The 18,726-nt window shown below is 40.0% G+C and overlaps 2 protein-coding genes across 2 annotated transcripts in view; both read left to right on the plus strand.

Moving 5' to 3' along the window:
* The window catches only part of cenpn (centromere protein N), a 51,573-nt gene extending 46,222 nt beyond the window's left edge, over window positions 1-5,351 (plus strand). The window contains exons 7-10 of the mRNA XM_034188982.1: window positions 1,443-1,497; window positions 1,652-1,761; window positions 1,885-2,008; window positions 3,836-5,351. Coding sequence (XP_034044873.1) covers window positions 1,443-1,497; window positions 1,652-1,761; window positions 1,885-2,008; window positions 3,836-3,957 — 411 coding nt within the window. The 3' untranslated portion in view covers window positions 3,958-5,351. The remainder of the gene's footprint in view (window positions 1-1,442; window positions 1,498-1,651; window positions 1,762-1,884; window positions 2,009-3,835) is intronic.
* Window positions 5,352-6,892: 1,541 nt separating this feature from the next.
* atmin (ATM interactor) overlaps window positions 6,893-18,726 on the plus strand; it is a 38,801-nt gene continuing 26,967 nt past the window's right edge. Inside the window, exon 1 of the mRNA XM_034188976.1 lies at window positions 6,893-7,188. Coding sequence (XP_034044867.1) covers window positions 6,949-7,188 — 240 coding nt within the window. The 5' untranslated portion in view covers window positions 6,893-6,948. The remainder of the gene's footprint in view (window positions 7,189-18,726) is intronic.

An 18,726-nucleotide genomic window follows, 5' to 3' on the forward strand; every position in this document is an offset into this window, starting at 1 on the left:
TAATCAGCTGCTGTACATAAAGAAATTGGAGTCACCTGTTCACTTGCCAGTGTTTGCATCAGTGAAGAGTGCATGTATTGCTTTGTTTGACGTAATTAATTACAGCTTATGCAGTTCTTATGCATAAATATATTTTACTTAGAGAAAGTAAATTCTGAAGTATCAAAATTATCTCTCAATTTACTCTTGGAGTACAGCTCTTCAAAACTTTGTAACAAAATTGCGTTGATGACTGAAATGCTAGTTTTATGATGCCATGAAAGAAAACTCAGTAATCTGTCTTTCAAAGTTGATCCATTATTTTGGGGTGCCAAATATTGTAAATACCAAATTTGAGCTTTATGCTTCCATTCAGAGCTGATATATTGCCTTCTGAATTGGTTCAGAAGGCAATATATCAGCTATGTTACAGTACCCTACTTTGCAATTTTTTTTCACTGTGAAGTCATTTGAGCGAGCACTTGCCCACATGGTCAAATCATAGAGACTGGAGGCCTATTTTTGACATTCTACAATCATGTTTGATTTTCAAGAGTCAGTAATTCAAAAACCCTTCAAGTTATGACAATGTTTCACACACATATAACTAGTACCCCAGATATGTGTATTCTGCAATATGAAGATTATCCATTGAATCCCTTCAGCTCTTTGAAATTTTGTAAATTTTTGCGAGAATGGACAAACTGCCATTTTTGTGATGCTACAGAATGAAAAATTAGCTCTGTATCCCATTTTTGAAATTTACTACTGTATCTGGGGCGCCCAAATAGGGTGTATTACAAATTTGAGCTTTATATCTGCATTTTTAGCTCAGGCCTTTTAAAAATGAAAGTAAGCTCAAAATGCATTTGCAAGTATAAAATAGGATTGTGGGTACCCTGATTAATATATATATATATATATGTATATGTAAATATATGTAAATATAAATAAACTACTTGGAATTAAGCAGAAAGATTTTGCATGTGTTCATTAGACATATGTAGGTACTTGCAAAAAAAAAGAAAAAACAATCATGAGAATCCAAATCAGTGGCCTGGGAGGCACCTGATATCACACGGAATGACCCGTGTATATTTCCACTCTATTTGATTTACAATGCCCCTTGACTTAAACAGTGCTGTCAAAGACAGGGCATGTCTGCACAGATCAAACAGGAACCAGCACAGACCAACATCCACCTGCAGCCAGCACTACCTTCACTGAAGGGCTTTGAATAAATATCTTACATCTATTAGTAGCATAAACATTGTGTAACTGTCTGTGTTAATATCATGTTTTCAACTTGTTCTGCAGTTTTTTTTTGTTTTTTTTTAATGCACTTTGGAGTTTCTCTGCTTAGATTTGCTTTCATTAATTGTCGAGGTTTGTCATCCCAACCCAAGTGTACTGTACATCTATGTTAATTATGGTTTAGTTCTGTAAATATGTTTTTCTTATAGGTGTTTCCTACAACGTACCCCAGCCCACTTGCAGAAAGAAATCAACTTATCTCTGGTATGCTCAACAAATTTAATTTGATGAAAGCTGCTTTTTTTTTTTTTTTTTTTTTTTTTAATGTCTAATTCTGATGTGACTGCAGTGTGCCATTTATTGTGTTTAGGCATGTTTGTGTTATAATTAGGTGATAAAGGTTTTGGTGTGTTTTTAGACTCCTGTATAGAATGGGAACAAGCTGAGGCTGCAGCAAGTAGATATCAGATGGCCTGTGAGACCTTCGGCGATGGGCCGTTACCTCAGCTGCAGTCTGCAGTTTACAAGGTAGTCTAAAATATGTACATTGATGTTTGTCAAGAGCAAGACGTATTATTTACTATCTCTGTGTTAAAGCAAAGGATTTATATGTGTGCTGTGGTAATTTGACTTCTGCTGATTCTTCAACAGCTGGAGACTAAATTCATTGACCACACCAACAAGAAAATGACCGAGCAGGAGGAGCCCTTCAGATGTGTTATTAAATTCGCAAGCTCCAACATTTTGGAGTCACTTAGAGCATGTGCATCCTCAGGTAAGGCATTTCAAAGCACAACATTTTTATTCAATCTTTTTTCTGCACTTCTTAATGTCCACTCTATAAATGACCACAAGAGGGCGAACACACCTTGGTGTGTTGAAGGAATTGGCCAGACGTGACTGCAATACTGTTTTAACTGTGTAAATTCCCATAGCTGTTTTATTTCTGCTTGACATACCTTTTCCCCCATCTTAAGCTCTTCAGCTCAGAAAATAGCAGTCAAAGATCAGCTCCAGTAGGCTCTCTAAAATTTGGTGCATGAGGATGGGTGCTGTATCTCAGCTCACATCATGCTGCCCCTTTACATCAGTGTTCAGAATGGGTGGGTGCCTTTTTCTGGGCTTGATCAACAGCCCTAAAGGGAAATCACTGTTGTCCTGCATTCCTAACACATGACAGCAAAAAAGTTAAGATAGTTTCCTTGGGAGACAGTAATATTCTTAATAAGGTAATATTATGCAAACCTGCCACAGATCACAACAGACAAAATGTGGACAAGCATATATATTGGGCAGCGCAGTCTCATTGGAGGGCGGGCGCTAAGGGGTAAAATATGACGCATATGATGTAATTTAACTTCCGGGGGACAGAAACACAGCACTTTCTGAGTTTTTGGGCAGAGTACACACAAACAAAGTGAAGATGCAAAGAAAAAGTGTTGATGTGGTGGAAAGTGGACATGTGTTCGGGTTGGTTATGACCCGGAGCACAAACGTGTCGAGGCCGTTTTGCAGGCGAGAGAACGACACTACTCTGGTTAGCTGTGTAGGCTAACACTTACCAACACGACGTGTCCCATCTGCCTCATCTTCTCTTCTCCACTGGGAACCGGAAAGAACTCCACATTTTGTGACTGCTTCAGTGATTGCAGCCGAAAACAAAACAATACACCATTTTCCCGTGTGAAATGACGCTGTGTATATATTGCACAACGGGAGCATCTGTCCCCATAAGTGGTCAAATCCTGCGATATCACACAGGTTTCAAATGAGACTACGCTGCCCTATTGTCTTTTTTCTTTCTTTTTTTTTTTCTTTTTTTTACATAGAGTACATTCTTGGTTTGAGACAAACTATTTTGGGCAGCATCTCACAGTTGAGTACAGTTGCTTTAATAGCTGAGACAAATATATGTGGTAATTACCTAATGTTTTGCTGCTGTTAGCAGAATTGTGCAAAAACTACAAACCATCTTTCTTAGGTATGGGTGAAGGAGGAATCCATAAAATTTTGGAATAGACCCAGTTTTGGGTACAGGGTTGCTTTTTAGTTTAGTTTTTTCCAAGCTTCCTTTAATATTACATTTTTCAGGAATTTATCAAGAGCTAATGCGTGTGTGTGTGTGTGTGTGTGTGTGTGTGTGTGTGTGTGTGTGTGTGTGTGTGTGTGTTTTGCAGGCACAGGGGGCATATGTAGAGTGCTAATGACAGTATTATCTTTTGAGACATTCCTGAAAATATTGAAAAATGCTCTATCTTGCAATGTTAAAGAAAGTGGGGTGAAAAATTTATGGATCTGCCCCTTAATCATATCCACTCCAAAAGTAAATAGTTTCTTCCTTGGACCATATCCCACCCTTTCATATACAGTACTACAAAGAAAATTTGTATTGTATAAATTTTTTGTAATCTTGCTTGAATTTATCTCTAGCTACAGAGATATGTTTGAAGTGTTGGTAGAGATGTATGTGCATGAAGTACACTCCTACTATTATTGCTGCCGTTGCTGTTACTAGTAGTAGGAGGAGGAGTATTTATTAAATGATTTCATATATAGTCATGATTGCGTTTTTGAAGTCTGGTCTCCTTTATGTATTTTTCAGGAATTGCCTCCACCCCAGTTACACCCTTGCTCTCCTCCATCCCTCTGAAAAGTCGGAATTATTTTGTAATCACAGACAACGCCCCTGGTCGCTCTTCACAAACACGTCGGCCACAGACCTGAGTTGCAACGTTCAGCTCATGAAGTGACTTATTAATCACTCCTCTATCCATGTTCCCCTTCTGCTTTTTATCATTGATCTGCCTGTTGAAGTGTCTACCTGTTTTTAAAATGTATTTTCTCCTGTGTCTTAATGTATATTCAGTTTAAATGTCTGTCATTTCACAGTGGATGACTTTATCTGTATCATGCTATTTGTAAGTGTTGAAGTTGTTTGACATGTCATCAGTTGCTGTGTTCAAATTAAACAGAAAAATTTTTAAAAAATATATTCCTGATGCATCACAGTGTGACCAAAAGTCAGGTATGTAAGCATTTGGACGATGATCAATTTTGTATGGTAATTTTGCTTCTGTTCACCACCGCACTTGAATTGAAATGAAGCAGTTAATATGTGTAGACCTTCATGGTTTAATTCAAGGGTTGGGGAAAAAAGATGTTGCATTAACCATTTCAGAATTACATCTATTTTTGTATGTAGTCTCTCTATTTTCAGAGCCCATAAGTATGAGTATTGTTAATACACTTTTACAGCCAGTTTTCTTTAGACAAGTTAGGTCATGAATACAGGAACATTTCCAATGACTGATTTCTTGGACTTCATTGACATCAATCATTAAGAAGTACAACAGTACTGTACGGTAAATCTACAGTGAACAGTTCTTAAAAACAGTGATCATCTAGTAAGAAAGCCAACGGGGTAAACTGAACAAAGTACTGATGACACCTCTGAAGAAGTCATATGCTGCTGTGGCTGTGATGGGAAGAACTGCATAGTGTGATTTTTGCCTGCTGCACGACCAGTCACAGGCTTCGTGATGGAGCAGAGAATGCTAGTTGCATTTGGAATTCTGAGACCCATTCAATGACTTGCAAATGTCCATGTATCCATCTCTTGGCTTGTCCAGTGAAAACGGGCTGTAAAAGTGATTATTTTTATTGACAATAGTCATTATTTTGTTCAATTACTTGTGGTCTCTGAATTTTTTTTTTTGTTCAACCCTTTGAATTAAAGTTGAAAGCCTACCCTACAAACACATGTTGATGCTTTGATTTCACCTACACTGTAGTGGTGCAGAGGGAAGAAAAATCACAATAATTGTCACTTTGTGGATGCTTATGGACCTGACTGTATGTTGTCTTGGTACACAAATGGTTGTTTTTATTCCTGCCAACACTTAAATTATGTCTTTTTCCTGTCATTTGTTTAATATAAGTTACTGTGGAAGACTAACCAAGGTGTAGGATGCTGACTTGTCTAGACTGTGGGTATGTTGTGAGTCATCTGGACAATCCTGTTTAAATGCGTTCCATTCAGTCTTTTTCTGTCAGTGAGACCGTTAATCACAGAACTAGTATTTTAGGAAATGTGTTCAATAAATTTAAATATACTAACATTGTGTCATGTCATGTGTGGTTTGAAGTGAAAAGGGTAGTGAATATGACCTCAAGCAAGTATTTGAAATAAACTGGCTCTACTTTCTGCTCTTTCTTAGTGTTGATGTCAAAAACTTTACAATACTAGATAAAAGTGAGGGGCGATTGAGAGGTTTTGAGCCCAACCCTGAAAAAGTAACACGGTTCTCCATCAGGGCTACATATGTCTTTGGATGTGGGAGGAACCTGGAGCACCTGGATGGAACCCATGTACAGAAAGGCCACATGTGGGAACTGATCCCATGACCTTGCCATGGGGCAACAATGCTGACCACTAAGCCAGTGTGCTGCCCAACCCATTTTCCATGTTTGTAAATATCAATCAATTTTTTTTATATAGCGCCAAATCACAACAAACAGTTGCCCCAAGGCGCCTTATATTGTAAGGCAAGGCCATACAATAATTATGTAAAACCCCAACGGTCAAAACGACCCCCTGTGAGCAAGCACTTGGCTACAGTGGGAAGGAAAAACTCCCTTTTAACAAGAAGAAACCTCCAGCAGAACCAGGCTCAGGGAGGGGCAGTCTTCTGCTGGGACTGGTTGGGACTGAGGGAAAGAACCAGGAAAAAGACATGCTGTGGAGGGGAGCAGAGATCGATCACTAATGATTAAATGCAGAGTGGTGCATACAGAGCAAAAAGAGAAAGAAACAGTGCATCATGGGAACCCCCCAGCAGTCTACGTCTATAGCAGCATAACTAAGGGATGGTTCAGAGTCACCTGATCCAGCCCTAACTATAAGCTTTAGCAAAAAGGAAAGTTTTAAGCCTAATCTTAAAAGTAGAGAGGGTGTCTGTCTCCCTGATCCGAATTGGGAGCTGGTTCCACAGGAGAGGAGCCTGAAAGCTGAAGGCTCTGCCTCCCATTCTACTCTTACAAACCCTAGGAACTACAAGTAAGCCTGCAGTCTGAGAGCGAAGTGCTCTATTGGGGTGATATGGTACTATGAGGTCCCTAAGATAAGATGGGACCTGATTATTCAAAACCTTATAAGTAAGAAGAAGAATTTTAAATTCTATTCTAGAATTAACAGGAAGCCAATGAAGAGAGGCCAATATGGGTGAGATATGCTCTCTCCTTCTAGTCCCTGTCAGTACTCTAGCTGCAGCATTTTGAATTAACTGAAGGCTTTTTAGGGAACTTTTAGGACAACCTGATAATAATGAATTACAATAGTCCAGCCTAGAGGAAATAAATGCATGAATTAGTTTTTCAGCATCACTCTGAGACAAGACCTTTCCAATTTTAGAGATATTGCGTAAATGCAAAAAAGCAGTCCTACATATTTGTTTAATATGCGCTTTGAATGACATATCCTGATCAAAAATGACTCCAAGAAATATGTTTTGTGTTTTTTTTTTATTATACAAGTTATCACATAAAGTGTACAGGCTAACTTTCCAAAAAAAAAAAAGTTGAATGATCATGTGACTCCGTGAAGCGGACGTGACGTAGCGTCACGTGATTGTGTTGTGCGGTCTTTCTCGAAGCCTTTCAGGTCAGGCTGAGGGTGGCACGTTGCTGTTGTTCATTTAACGCCACAGCTTTGCTCGTATGTCAACACACATGGCTGCTGCGTCCGCGGCGAACAGTCCGAGCGGCGGACAAACGGCTTCGCTCGGCGGCCACAAATGTGCCGCGAAGGATGACTGTCTGCCGATAATAAAGCCCACCATCACGGAGCTAACTAAAGAAGTCAGGACGAACATCCTGTGCACGGTGGAGGGATGTGGCAAGATTCTCCGCAACACACCTGCCCTTAACATGCACCTGGTCAAATCACACAGAGTAAAGGTAAAAAAGAACAAGTGACCAAAACCTGCTGCGGGAATGTGGGAGTATGTACCTGGAATGCTAACCAAGCTAACATTTATGTAGCACTGTCAGAAAACGGGAAAATGCAAGTCACTTCAGTGAGGCAACGTGTTTGTCGAAAACGTATTTCATATTTCACTTGCGATCACGATTAGGGTTGCCAACTCTGAAAAATAAATAAGGGACACCTCACCGCCAGGGCCGACAGGCCGACTGACCATTGCCTTCACCCTTCCCAGCGTCTGTGTGAAACGATTTTTAACCATTTGACTGTTGACTTGACCCTGAATTTAGGTAGATGCATACATGCATTTGTTCTGATATGAACACGTGGAAAACAAATTATTATTTAGCAATTTATTTTTAGTGCAAAATAAATTTTCACTCACAATTTCAATATGAGCATTCTGTCTTCTTTAAAAAATAAATCTGTAGTGCTATTGCTTAACTTAAAATTGTATAAATTAACAAAAAAACAATAGAAAATTTGCATCATCCAAAACAATGTAACAGTGCACATTTACACATTTAGTGTAATAAAAAGTGCAAAAAATAAAGTCTGAAAAGTAAATACTGTTGTCGTGCACCTTTTCCACCCAGCCATTTTCCTTTTCTCATTCTCCCCTGTATTTTTGCATTCTTTTTTGTTTTTTTGGTTTTTTTAGGAGGAGTAATGACGTTACAGACATTGCTGTCCGTAGACATATCTGCAGTACCAGTGTCGGTGTCTGTATCGATATCAGCCATGCTGATTTGTTATTGTCGTCCAGCGACCGTCGTCGGCTCATGACGTCGGTATCTTCTTGCGAGTAGATGTCCCTCGACCAATGAGATAAGAGTGATTCTGTATTGTCAACTCGTGTCTGTCAGCTCATTGGTGAAAAGCAGGAGAGAGGCTGGGATCAAATTTACCGTAAGTTTCCATATAAAGCGCCAGTCAATTCCATTGACATTTTACAGACTTTTTGATTCTCACAGAAATACGGGACAAACTGCGTCCCGTTTCAGGTCAATACGGAACGCACACTTTTATTTCCAAATAAGGGACGATTCCATTTTTCAAGGGACGGTTGGCAACCCTAATCACGATGTTCCATACTGGCTTGTCAGCTAAGGCGTTGCTAGCTGTGTGGCTAGTTTACCAAAATACAGCCCACGTGGTGATTGTTGTGGTCCAGGTCAGGAGAATTCATGTAAAATATTACTGATGTTCTATTCTCAAGGCTTTGAAACTATATGGTTTGTAGTCCATCAATACGTTATAGTCATTGTGGTTTCCCATTAACGACTCCTTTGTAAAGTTAAAATCTGCTTAATTTAAGTTGGATTGGCCTCCCATAATGCACTGCGTGTTTCACAAACCAGCCTAAAACAAATGGCAGTAGCTATCAGCAGTATAGTGAAATCCCATTTGCATACAGTGTCTCTCTTATTGGTCAGTATAGGTCACATGATTATGAGGCTACTTGTACATGTATTTGCTGTTAATATGTAGATTCCTAAACTGTTTACCCCATCCAGAGATCTTAACCCTGACATAACCCCAAACCATAATAAAGCTGCACTACCTACAAATAGAATTTGGAATCATTAATATGGCTACGTATGAATAGAATGTAGTTTGTGTGTCTCCAAAGGTAGGTTCATGACATGTCTGTCCAACAGCATCTGTCTTCTGTCCACAAGACTATGAGACGGACCCCACCACACTCACTACAAGATATGTTTACTTGTTTACCAATAGACAGAAACCAACAGTAGAAGACACGCCTCAATAAACACCAAATGACATAACTGCTTGATTACCAATGACATTAGAAGGCACGTCCACTTGGAAGGCAGTCTGGCTCCATACTTCACGCAACATAAAAAACAAACTGCTTCATCTTTCGACCGCTCCCATAGGGGTCACCACAGCAGATGAATTGTTTACATCTCACCCTGTCCTCTGTATTTCCCTCCATCACACCAACCACCTGCATTTCTTCACTCAGCACATCCATGCAGTGTATCTGGAAAGTATTCACAGTACTTCACTTTTTCCCACACGTTACAGCCTTTTTCCAAAATGGAGTACATTAATTTTTTTCCCCCTCAGAATACGACTCACAACACCCCATAATGACGACATGAAAAAGTTTTTGGAAATGTTTGCAAATTTATATATAAAAAACAACAACTAAGAAATGACATGTACAAGTATTCACACCCTTTGCTCAATACTTTGTTGATGCACCTTTGGCAACAATTACAGCCTCAAGTCTCCTTGAATATGATGCCACAAGCTTGGTGCATCTATCTTTGGGAAATTTTGCCCATTCGTCATTTTGGATGGGGAGTTTCAGTGCACAGCCATTTTCAGATCTCTCCAGAGATGTTCAATCGGCAGCCGATCTGCTCTGTGTAAGCCTGATCCCGTCAGATCTCAGAAGCTAAGCAGTGCAGGACCTTGTTAGTACTTGGATGAGAGACCATTTTGTAACACCAGCGGCTGTGTGTGTTTCTCCAGGTAACACTGGAGTTGCGTCAGGAAGGGCATCCTGCGTAAAACTTGTGCCAAATATCAATGCGGATCTGGTTGTATCCACTGTGGCGACCCCGAACACAAAACGGGAGCAGCCGAATGGACAACAACAACAGGGATGTTCAATCAGATTCAGGTCTGGGCTCTGGCTGGGCCACTCAAGGACATTCACAGAGTTGTCCTGAATCCACTCCTTTGATATCTTGGCTGTGTGCTTAGGGTCATTGTCCTGCTGAAAGATGAACCATCACCACCAGTCTGAGCTCATGAGCGCTCAGGAGCAGGTTTTCATTCAGGATGTCTTTGAACATTGCTGTATTCATCTTTCCCTCAATCCTGACAAGTTTCCCAGTTCCTGCTGTAGAAAAAACATCCCCACAGCATGATGCTGCCACCACCATGCTTCACTGTAGGGATGATGCCTGGTTTCCTCCAAACATGACACCTGGCATTCACGCCAAAGAGTTCAATCTTTGTTTCATCAGACCAAAGAATTTTGTTTCTAGTGGGCTGAAAGTCCTTCAGGTGCCTTTTGGCAAAGTCCAGGTGGGCTGCTATGTACCTTTTATTAAGGACAGTGCTGGGCACAGATAACCTATAAGTTAACTTCAGTAACAGATAATCAGATAACTGAAAAGTTGTCTTTTGTAAAGATAAACCGATAAACAGATAAAAGTATTATTGGAAGATACAGATAACTGATAACTTTTAGTATTTACTAGGGGGCGCACGGCCACATTGGATTACACTAACGGCTTAATACTTTTGAATCTCAGCACTGCAGGCTCTGCTGCTGGGTAAAGGTTAAGTCACAAACACATAAAGGATGCACAAAAAAATAAATAAAACCCCAAACACTGTCATTATCTTCATCAAAATCAGTAAATCACTATTAGAAGTCAGTTTATATTTAACCGTTTGCGGAGCTATGGCTCATATTGCGTTCACAAAACAAATGCACAAAAATAGACTTTTGAGCTGTACTGTTTTTGTCCACAGTGTAAGTTCTTTCAGCTTCTCCACCGAGTGTTGCAACAGCAGCAGTCTTACCAGCTCTTGTGTGCTTTGACCTGTGAACTGGAAGTTATCTTTTTTTTTTTTTTTTTTTTTAAGTGCACACTGACGCCTGCTGGCTTATCGTTGTCAAACCAGCCGGCGTTGCTAAGCAGTTGCTAAGTAAGACCTCAGGCTGTCTGGATGATGTTCAAGTTCCAACATAGTGAATTTAGCTTAATTTTTTTCCTTTTAAAACCCAGAAAAAACAGACCTAGAAAACTGAAATTTTAATATGTTGTAGACACGGAGCCTTCCAAAAAGGTGCAGCATACCAAGATCAGATGATGATCAGCATGCACATAAATTAATTACATGAACAAATGAAATTAAGGAGTACAACATACTGTTTATTAAACACTCTTTATTAAACAAATATATCCTCAGTTAAGTTGTATGTAATTCAAAATAAATATTAAACAAATAAGTTGTTAACCCCCAAAACATTAATCAGCTGCAAATAGTGAATTATCCACAAACCTTTAACTGCAAAATATGAATACTGAAAATATCTCCCTAAACATGAATGTGAGTCTCACAAAATGTGAATATCATTCTATATTTATTTATTTCAGTTTAAGGATTTCAGTTTGCTGCAAGAAATCTTGATTACAAACCCTATCATGCAATTTCTTTTTTTTTTATGGGGGGGCTTGAGTTCACTACAGTCAATGAGGTGGGGAGGTGAGCCCAGGGCGGGTCTCGCTTCAAGTGACAAGCCCGACCTGCTCTGTTGACAGCAGCAGGTGAGGAGTTTGAGTGGGATGGTCCACTTGTCAAACAGTAACATAGGTGTCAAACTCGGGGAGGACAGAAACCTCCCCAGAAGACTCTGCTAAAGTTAGAAAAATGTTCACAGATTCAAAGTTCACAGGTCATAAGTCAAATGTTATAGAAAAATAAACGACACTAGTTACTACCCTCAGGAAGTAACAAGCTACAACCTTACTTTTATCCATATGAGCCGTTCTCTGAGCTGGAAAAAATGATATTAATCTGAACGAGCAGGGACCTTCTACAAAGTGCAAAAATGAAAGGAGACACCAGAAAAATCAGTAAATTCAGGTGTAGTGACAGAATTCACTGCACACATCAGTGATCTGCTGGTTATACTACAGCAGTCAGTTTGGAAAAATGGCTTTTTCAAAATTTAAGACAATTTTTCTTTGTTTAAAAATTTACTGCACACGTCAGTGGTCTGTTGCTGGTTATACTGCAGCACTCAGTTATAAAAATGTGCAAAAATTGAATTTTAGTGTTTTTTTTTTTATCATTTTAGTGTTGGTTTTTTTATCATTAAAATAAGTAATAAAATGAGCAATATAATTCATAAATTCACTTCAAGTATAAACAGCAGGAGACCATTGATGTGTTCAGTGAATTTGGTGATACCACACCTGAATTTATTGATAATTTTTCTGGCGTGTCTCCTTTCATTTTTGCACTTGTTTGTTTTTCTACGATGTTCGTCTTATGAGCCGTTAACATCTCTCTAACTTCTCCATCTTTCTAACATCTCCAAAGGAGGTTTCTGTCTTCCCCAAGTTTGACACCTACGTTACCGTTTGACAAGTGGACCGTCCCAGTCAAACTCCTCATCTACTGCTGTCAACAGAGCGGGTCGGGCTTGTCACCAGAAGCGAGATCCGCCCTGGGCTCACCTCCCCGCCTCACTGACTGTAGTGAACCCACCCCTCCACCAAAACAAACAAAATACGAAAAAAAAAAATAATAATAATAATTGCATGATAGGGTTTGTAATCAAGATTTCTTGCAGTAATTGATGCGTAAACTGAAATCCATAAACTGCTTAAACTGAAAAAAAAATATATTATGAATGATATTCATGTTTTGCAAGACCTGCGTTCACATTTAGGCAGATATTTCAGGAATCATGTTTTCCAATTAACGGTTTGCAGATAAGTCAGAATTTGCATCCGATTCACATTTTGGGGGTTAACAAAGTATCAAAAGAATAATAAATAGCAAGAAATGCAATACACATCTATTATACATTTATTGCTGCTTCTCCATCTCCTCGAGGTGATGCTTGTTGCCCTTCATGAACACCAACCTCTCAAAATTGACATCTGAGAGGGTGGCTCTCTTGGCCCTCAAAATGTCCTTGCCTATTGAAAATAGGCGCTCAATCGTAGCACTTGTTGGGATGGCTGTGTTGTACTTGATGAACAGGTCCACCAGCACCTGCTCACCCAAGAAGGCAGCATCAGTCAGGACATCCTTTGAGCTGGTCTCCAGCCAGATCTTAACCAAGTTCTGTGCCTTGGACTTCAGTGACCTATGACTCGTGCACTCCTGGGGCTGAGTAATGCTGCTGAAAAAGTCATCTGCCCCTTCCTCTTCAATACTGGTGCTGCTGCTGTTGCTGCCCTCCACCACGGTCTCCCTCAGGGCTGTCTCCACGGCGGTCTCCATGGCCTTCTTGACCCTGCTGACCTGGCTGTGGTTGTGTTTCTCCAGGCAGAACAGACGAAACTTGGGGTGGAAGGCAGCTGCCAGCTGGCACTCCTGGTCTTCTAGGAGGGACTCAAACCTTTTTGTGATGCCTGCCAGTATTACATCTACCAAGGAACTGCAGTATAGGAGGTCTGTGGACGTGGCCTCCTTTAGCTTCATAATGGTAGCTGCAACAGTTGGCAGAAGGCTCCCAAGATAGGCTTGATCCTCTCCCTGAATTTTGTCCAAGGCCTTGGCAACATTGGACATTACCTGGGCATACTCTTTCAGGAAGCTGACCTCTGAATCAGTGAAGCTCTGTAGCTTCAGCTGCGTCATCACCCAGTGGACAGCTCCCCTTTTATGATGCAGCAGGTCATTGAGGACAACAACCAAGTCATAGGTGGAGTTCCATCTGGTACCATTGGGGACTACCAACCTCCTCTTCAACTCATCCAGAATGGTGTCTGCTGACATGGTGCAGCCACACTGCTGGTTCCACAGCGCCTGTGCCTTAGACATGGCCTTCCTGTAGGCAGACTTAAATTGAGCACAGGCAAGCACCTTGTCAGCATCCACGCTGGCTACCAAGTTGAAGGTGTGGGCTGCCCACCTCATGTGGACTGGAAGGTTGTGGCACAGGCCACTAGACTCCTCAAGGGTAGCCTCAACAGATATGTACTCCACCTCATCCATGGTTCCAGCCTCGGGATCCCCCTCAATGTCCTCCATGTCCGAATCGGCAGCAGGCTCAGGAATGTCTGGCAAGAGTTCAGCTTCTGTGCCAAACTGAACAAATGCCTTCACAAAGTTGCTGCCATTGTCTGTTGTGATCCTGGTCACCTTTTCCTGTAGGTGGAACTTGTAGTGGGTGTCCACCATGGCCTCGGCGAGAACATCAAAGGTGTGGTGCCCTTTGAGCCGAGAGCAGGCCAGGACCGTGTGCTGTCTGGTGCTGGTCTTGGGGTCCAGCCAGTCTGCAGTCATCCCCATGTAGGACCTGTTGTGGGCTGACCAACAGTGCTCAGTGAACGCCACCCAGGGGACATCCTTAAACAATCTGTAATTAAAAATTATAAATCATAAAGAAACAAATTGTAAAATTTAAAATGGAATTCAATAATGACTATCTGTATTGATTATTTTTAATAATTGAAACACGAAATTTAGCATTAGACAACATTACAACGAATAGCAATAATATTAAAACAATCATACAAAATTATTTTGGGATTATTATTGCAGTACCTTTCCTATGCAAATCAAGTACACAAATCAACCTAAGTGTAATGAAATTGCGTTTCTAAATGTGGAAAATTTGGATAAAAAGGAAGATTAGGAAAACATTATAATATTAAAAAATATATAATAAATTAATACACAAAACTGATTTCTCAGTTGACCTAATTAACCGAATGGGCAGCAAATGCTTATACACACTTATACTACCCATTTTACCTCAGTAAATTTTACCGGCTATACTAAAATAATACCCAGTGGAGCAAAATGGGGGCTGATCACGAAATGGAGCAGACTCTCTTGAACACCAGATGGCGCTGCTGCCTCAAATACATTAGACTGACAACCCCCCCTTTTCAGTCCTCATTTCGCATTTTACCCCTCACAACAGAAGCAAAAACAGCGCAGTAGAACAAGCAAAACACAAACATTTGAAGATACTTAAATGTCTCATCATCTTAACAAAAATAATAGTGCACATCTCGCTTTGTACAGAATTGCAATGGACTTTGACATTTTGGATTTAACATAATTTGTGTGATTTCCAAATTAATTTCACATCGATAACTCCCAAGAAATTTGGTATCTTTTACAATTTCAATTTCATCATCATGTACTGTTAAGCAAGCTTCTACTTGAATTTTCAAATCTAAATACAAATACTTTGTTTTAAAAAATACCTTATAAGATACTCCTCCAGCTGTTTGTGGCTGGTCAAGATCTTCCTCCCCAGGGTGCGACGGGACATCGGCGTTTTGCAGGGGTTCAAGGTCTTGACCAAACTGATGAATGTGGGGACTCCACAACATGCAGCGGCAGCATGTGGCATACAAAGAGGTCCACGATCTTCGAGTCCACCATAGACTGGCGAACGCCAGCACCAGCAGCTGACTGAGCAAAGGACCCCCGAATAGTAGGCTGGGATAGCTGACTTTTTTGCGGGTGGCTGACCAAATGAAGACTGGCTGCTGCTGCTAGGTGACGAACGCCTCCTCACTCATTTTCCAAAAACACCACCGTAAACTCAGAAAAACAAGGCTGCTCGCTACTCACGTCCGAAACGCACGCTGCAAGACTAGTTACTGAGCACGCGGCTGTCGACGTCACCAGCCAGCAACAGCCAGTCAGAGCATGCACAGAGCACAGTGAAGTTTTTATTTTGTAATTTTGTTTTTATCTATTGATATAATATATATGTATGTTAAAGACCATTTCTATAAAAAAAAAAAAAAAAAACGTAAATCGCAGGAGTCACAGTTCTCTGTATAACGTCACCCATGTTGCGTTCAATGTGACTGATAAAATCTATAACTCTGTCAGGCTCTGAGAGCGCTCACGTCTGTTATTATGAATTTATGTGGAATTGATTGTTGTACAAAAGCTTCAGATAACTGTCGCTGAGATAGATGATGATTGGAGCGCAGTTTTAAGCAGAAACGAGGCAGTAACCTATGAATTGTTGCTGAAGCGCTGAAATGACACACGTGCAGTGAAGTGAGTGTGCCCTCCCCCTTCTGAGCTCCTCCGACAGCAGCCTGACTGTTGCAGACAGCCTGGAGCCAGGAACAATTTTAGCTGTTTACAAACCTTTTTGACTGTTTCACCTTACTCACTTCACTACCAAAAAAAATGTTATCGGACTGAAAGTTATCAGAACTAAATATATCAGAAGATAATTGGTCCGATAATGGTTTTAAAACTTATCTGAAAAGATAATCTGATAATGAAAACTTTATCTTCGATAATTATCTGTTATCGGAACTGTGCCCACCACTGATTAAGGAGTGGCTTCCTTGTGGCCACTCTACCATACAGGCCTGATTAGTGGATTGCTGCAGAGATGGTTGTCCGTCTCAAAGGTTCTCCTCTCTCCACAGAGGAATGCTGGAGCTCTGACAGAGTGACCAATGGGTTCTTGGTTACCTCCTTGACTCAGGCCATCTCCCCCGATCGCTCAGTTTAGACCATGGGTTAAAGTTCTCCATCACCACGACAGATTTCCGTCATTTGGAAAATTTAACCACACATACGTGCGTGCACGTGGTGTCGTGTGTTTTGGGGCTGAAATATGATACTCTCACTGTCAAAGCAACGTCCCATTCTGCGCTAATCAAAGCAGCAGCAATGTCGGCGTGGATGACGCCGCACTGCGGAGGAAGGGACTGTGTGAATTTTCACTCCTCTCTGGTCTGTTTACTGCTTGCCATGAGCCACGGTCCTTCTCCTCCCTGTCTTCGTGGGAACATTGGCAGACCTTCCACAAGTAGAGCAGGGTGTGGCTTTGCTTTGAACCAGTGAAGCATTGATCTGGCTCACTGCTTCGTTGATTCTTTGTTTTATTTCACTTTGTCTTAATTTTTCCCCGCTAAAACCCTAAATGTCTGTGAGTAATATTTACCTTTTTTATGTTAAACTGACCTGTTATGGTCTTCTGAAACAGTTGATAGATGTATTTTATAACTTAAAAACGGGACCGATGCTAACGTGTTAACATGTCTATGGGGTTTTCAATGTTAAAGTTAGCAATTTGCATCTCAGCACGTTTGTGTGCATTTGTTTTCTGTATAATAATTAATGGCTCGGCGTTTGTTGTCGTAAAAGAGTCTAATGTATTACAAATTGTAATTTTTTTTAAATTTATTTTTATTTATATATTAATAATAATAGCAACAACAATAATAGTAATAATAACTAATAATGCTACAATACAATTTTAGAGAAACAGACAAAACGAACCTGATAAAACAAAACAGAAAAAATAAAACTAACAAACAATGAACATGAATAAATAAATATAGAAATAAAAACTGTTTCCTGTGAACACCTAGTGACTCTTATATGGGGTTAACTTAAGATGAGACTCGACTCGCTGTATCAACTAGCGTGGACCTTGGAGGGAAAATTGACTTTATCGCGATTCGTCAAGAAGGAACATAATCAAGCGAGTCGAGTCTTAAGTTAGGACAACAAAAGCTGTTTGTACTTACATTAGATGATGGCGACTGCTCTCCTTGTCCGTCCATGTCCGTCCAGCTCATATCAGAAGTCAAAATGAGTCAAATGGCTAAGAGATCTAAATAGACAGCTGTGTAATGAATGGAACCACACTGCTATCTAGTGGATATCCAGTGTGCGTGAGTGTGTATTTACGAATCAGTAGGCATTTGTGGATCTGTGTGGATTTCGCGAAAAGAATGTCTTAAAATTACTTCACAGAGGAAAGCAATGAATGCGTGTAATTGGTGATCCACAAATGCTGAAACTCAATTCACAAATACAATTTCCAGTTTTACATATGTAACTTTTTTTTTACAAATTAAGTTTTATATTTGCAAATACAACATTATTTGCAAAGACCAATTTACAAGTTACAAATATGAAATTTGCATTTGTGGATATCTGAACACATTTGCAAATCAGTGATTATTTGTAGATCACCCTGTGTGCATTTACAAATTTTAATGGGACAATTTTAACCCCATACTCTTACACTTCCACTTCATCCCTGTTTGATTTAAGTTTGATGACAATTTGTTTCGGTCATACCACATCTATGTTGTGTTTTTACACAAGAAAAAATAAAATGCAGTAAACTGCACGTTTGTGTCTTTGCCATGAAAATATCTTATTAAAGATCACATATTACACTTTAGTCAGGCCTTTAAAATACTTTTGTGGGCTCTTGCCGTAATATGTTGTCAGCGGTTGAGAGTTTCTCTACGCATCTAAAAATGCTCGTAATCGGGTAAAACCCGATGGAAATCTCTTTGTGGTGTGTCAGTGATGTATGTATGTGTAAAATAAAACAAAACACTACTCCAGGTATGTTTTTGATGAGAATAACTGTTACAAGGTCAAACGTTAATGTTGCATGATAAAGGCCTTTTAACAATAGCTCACTTGAAGAAATAATGGCAAAACTCTCATGTAAGTAAAAACAAAAAAACAATCAATCGAAAAATAGTCGATTAATTAATTGATTACTAAAATAATCGTTAGTTGCAGCCCTAGTTTGTTTTACAAGTGAGAGCATTTTACCGATTAAATGTGAAGGTGCCAGTTTTGAGTTTCTCAGTGCGCATGTGTTTTCAAAACAGGTGACAGTGTTATTTTGTGCACAGCAGAACAATGTTGTCAGTTGCTTTAGGCCCTAATTTTGTATTTTATTGACTGTACAGCCAGCGACACAGCACCTTTTTGGCGCATTTACTGGATTAGAACTGATCAGAATACTACAGAAGACA

The sequence above is a fragment of the Thalassophryne amazonica genome, chromosome 2 (assembly GCF_902500255.1).
Source record: "Thalassophryne amazonica chromosome 2, fThaAma1.1, whole genome shotgun sequence".
NCBI lineage: Eukaryota > Metazoa > Chordata > Actinopteri > Batrachoidiformes > Batrachoididae > Thalassophryne > Thalassophryne amazonica.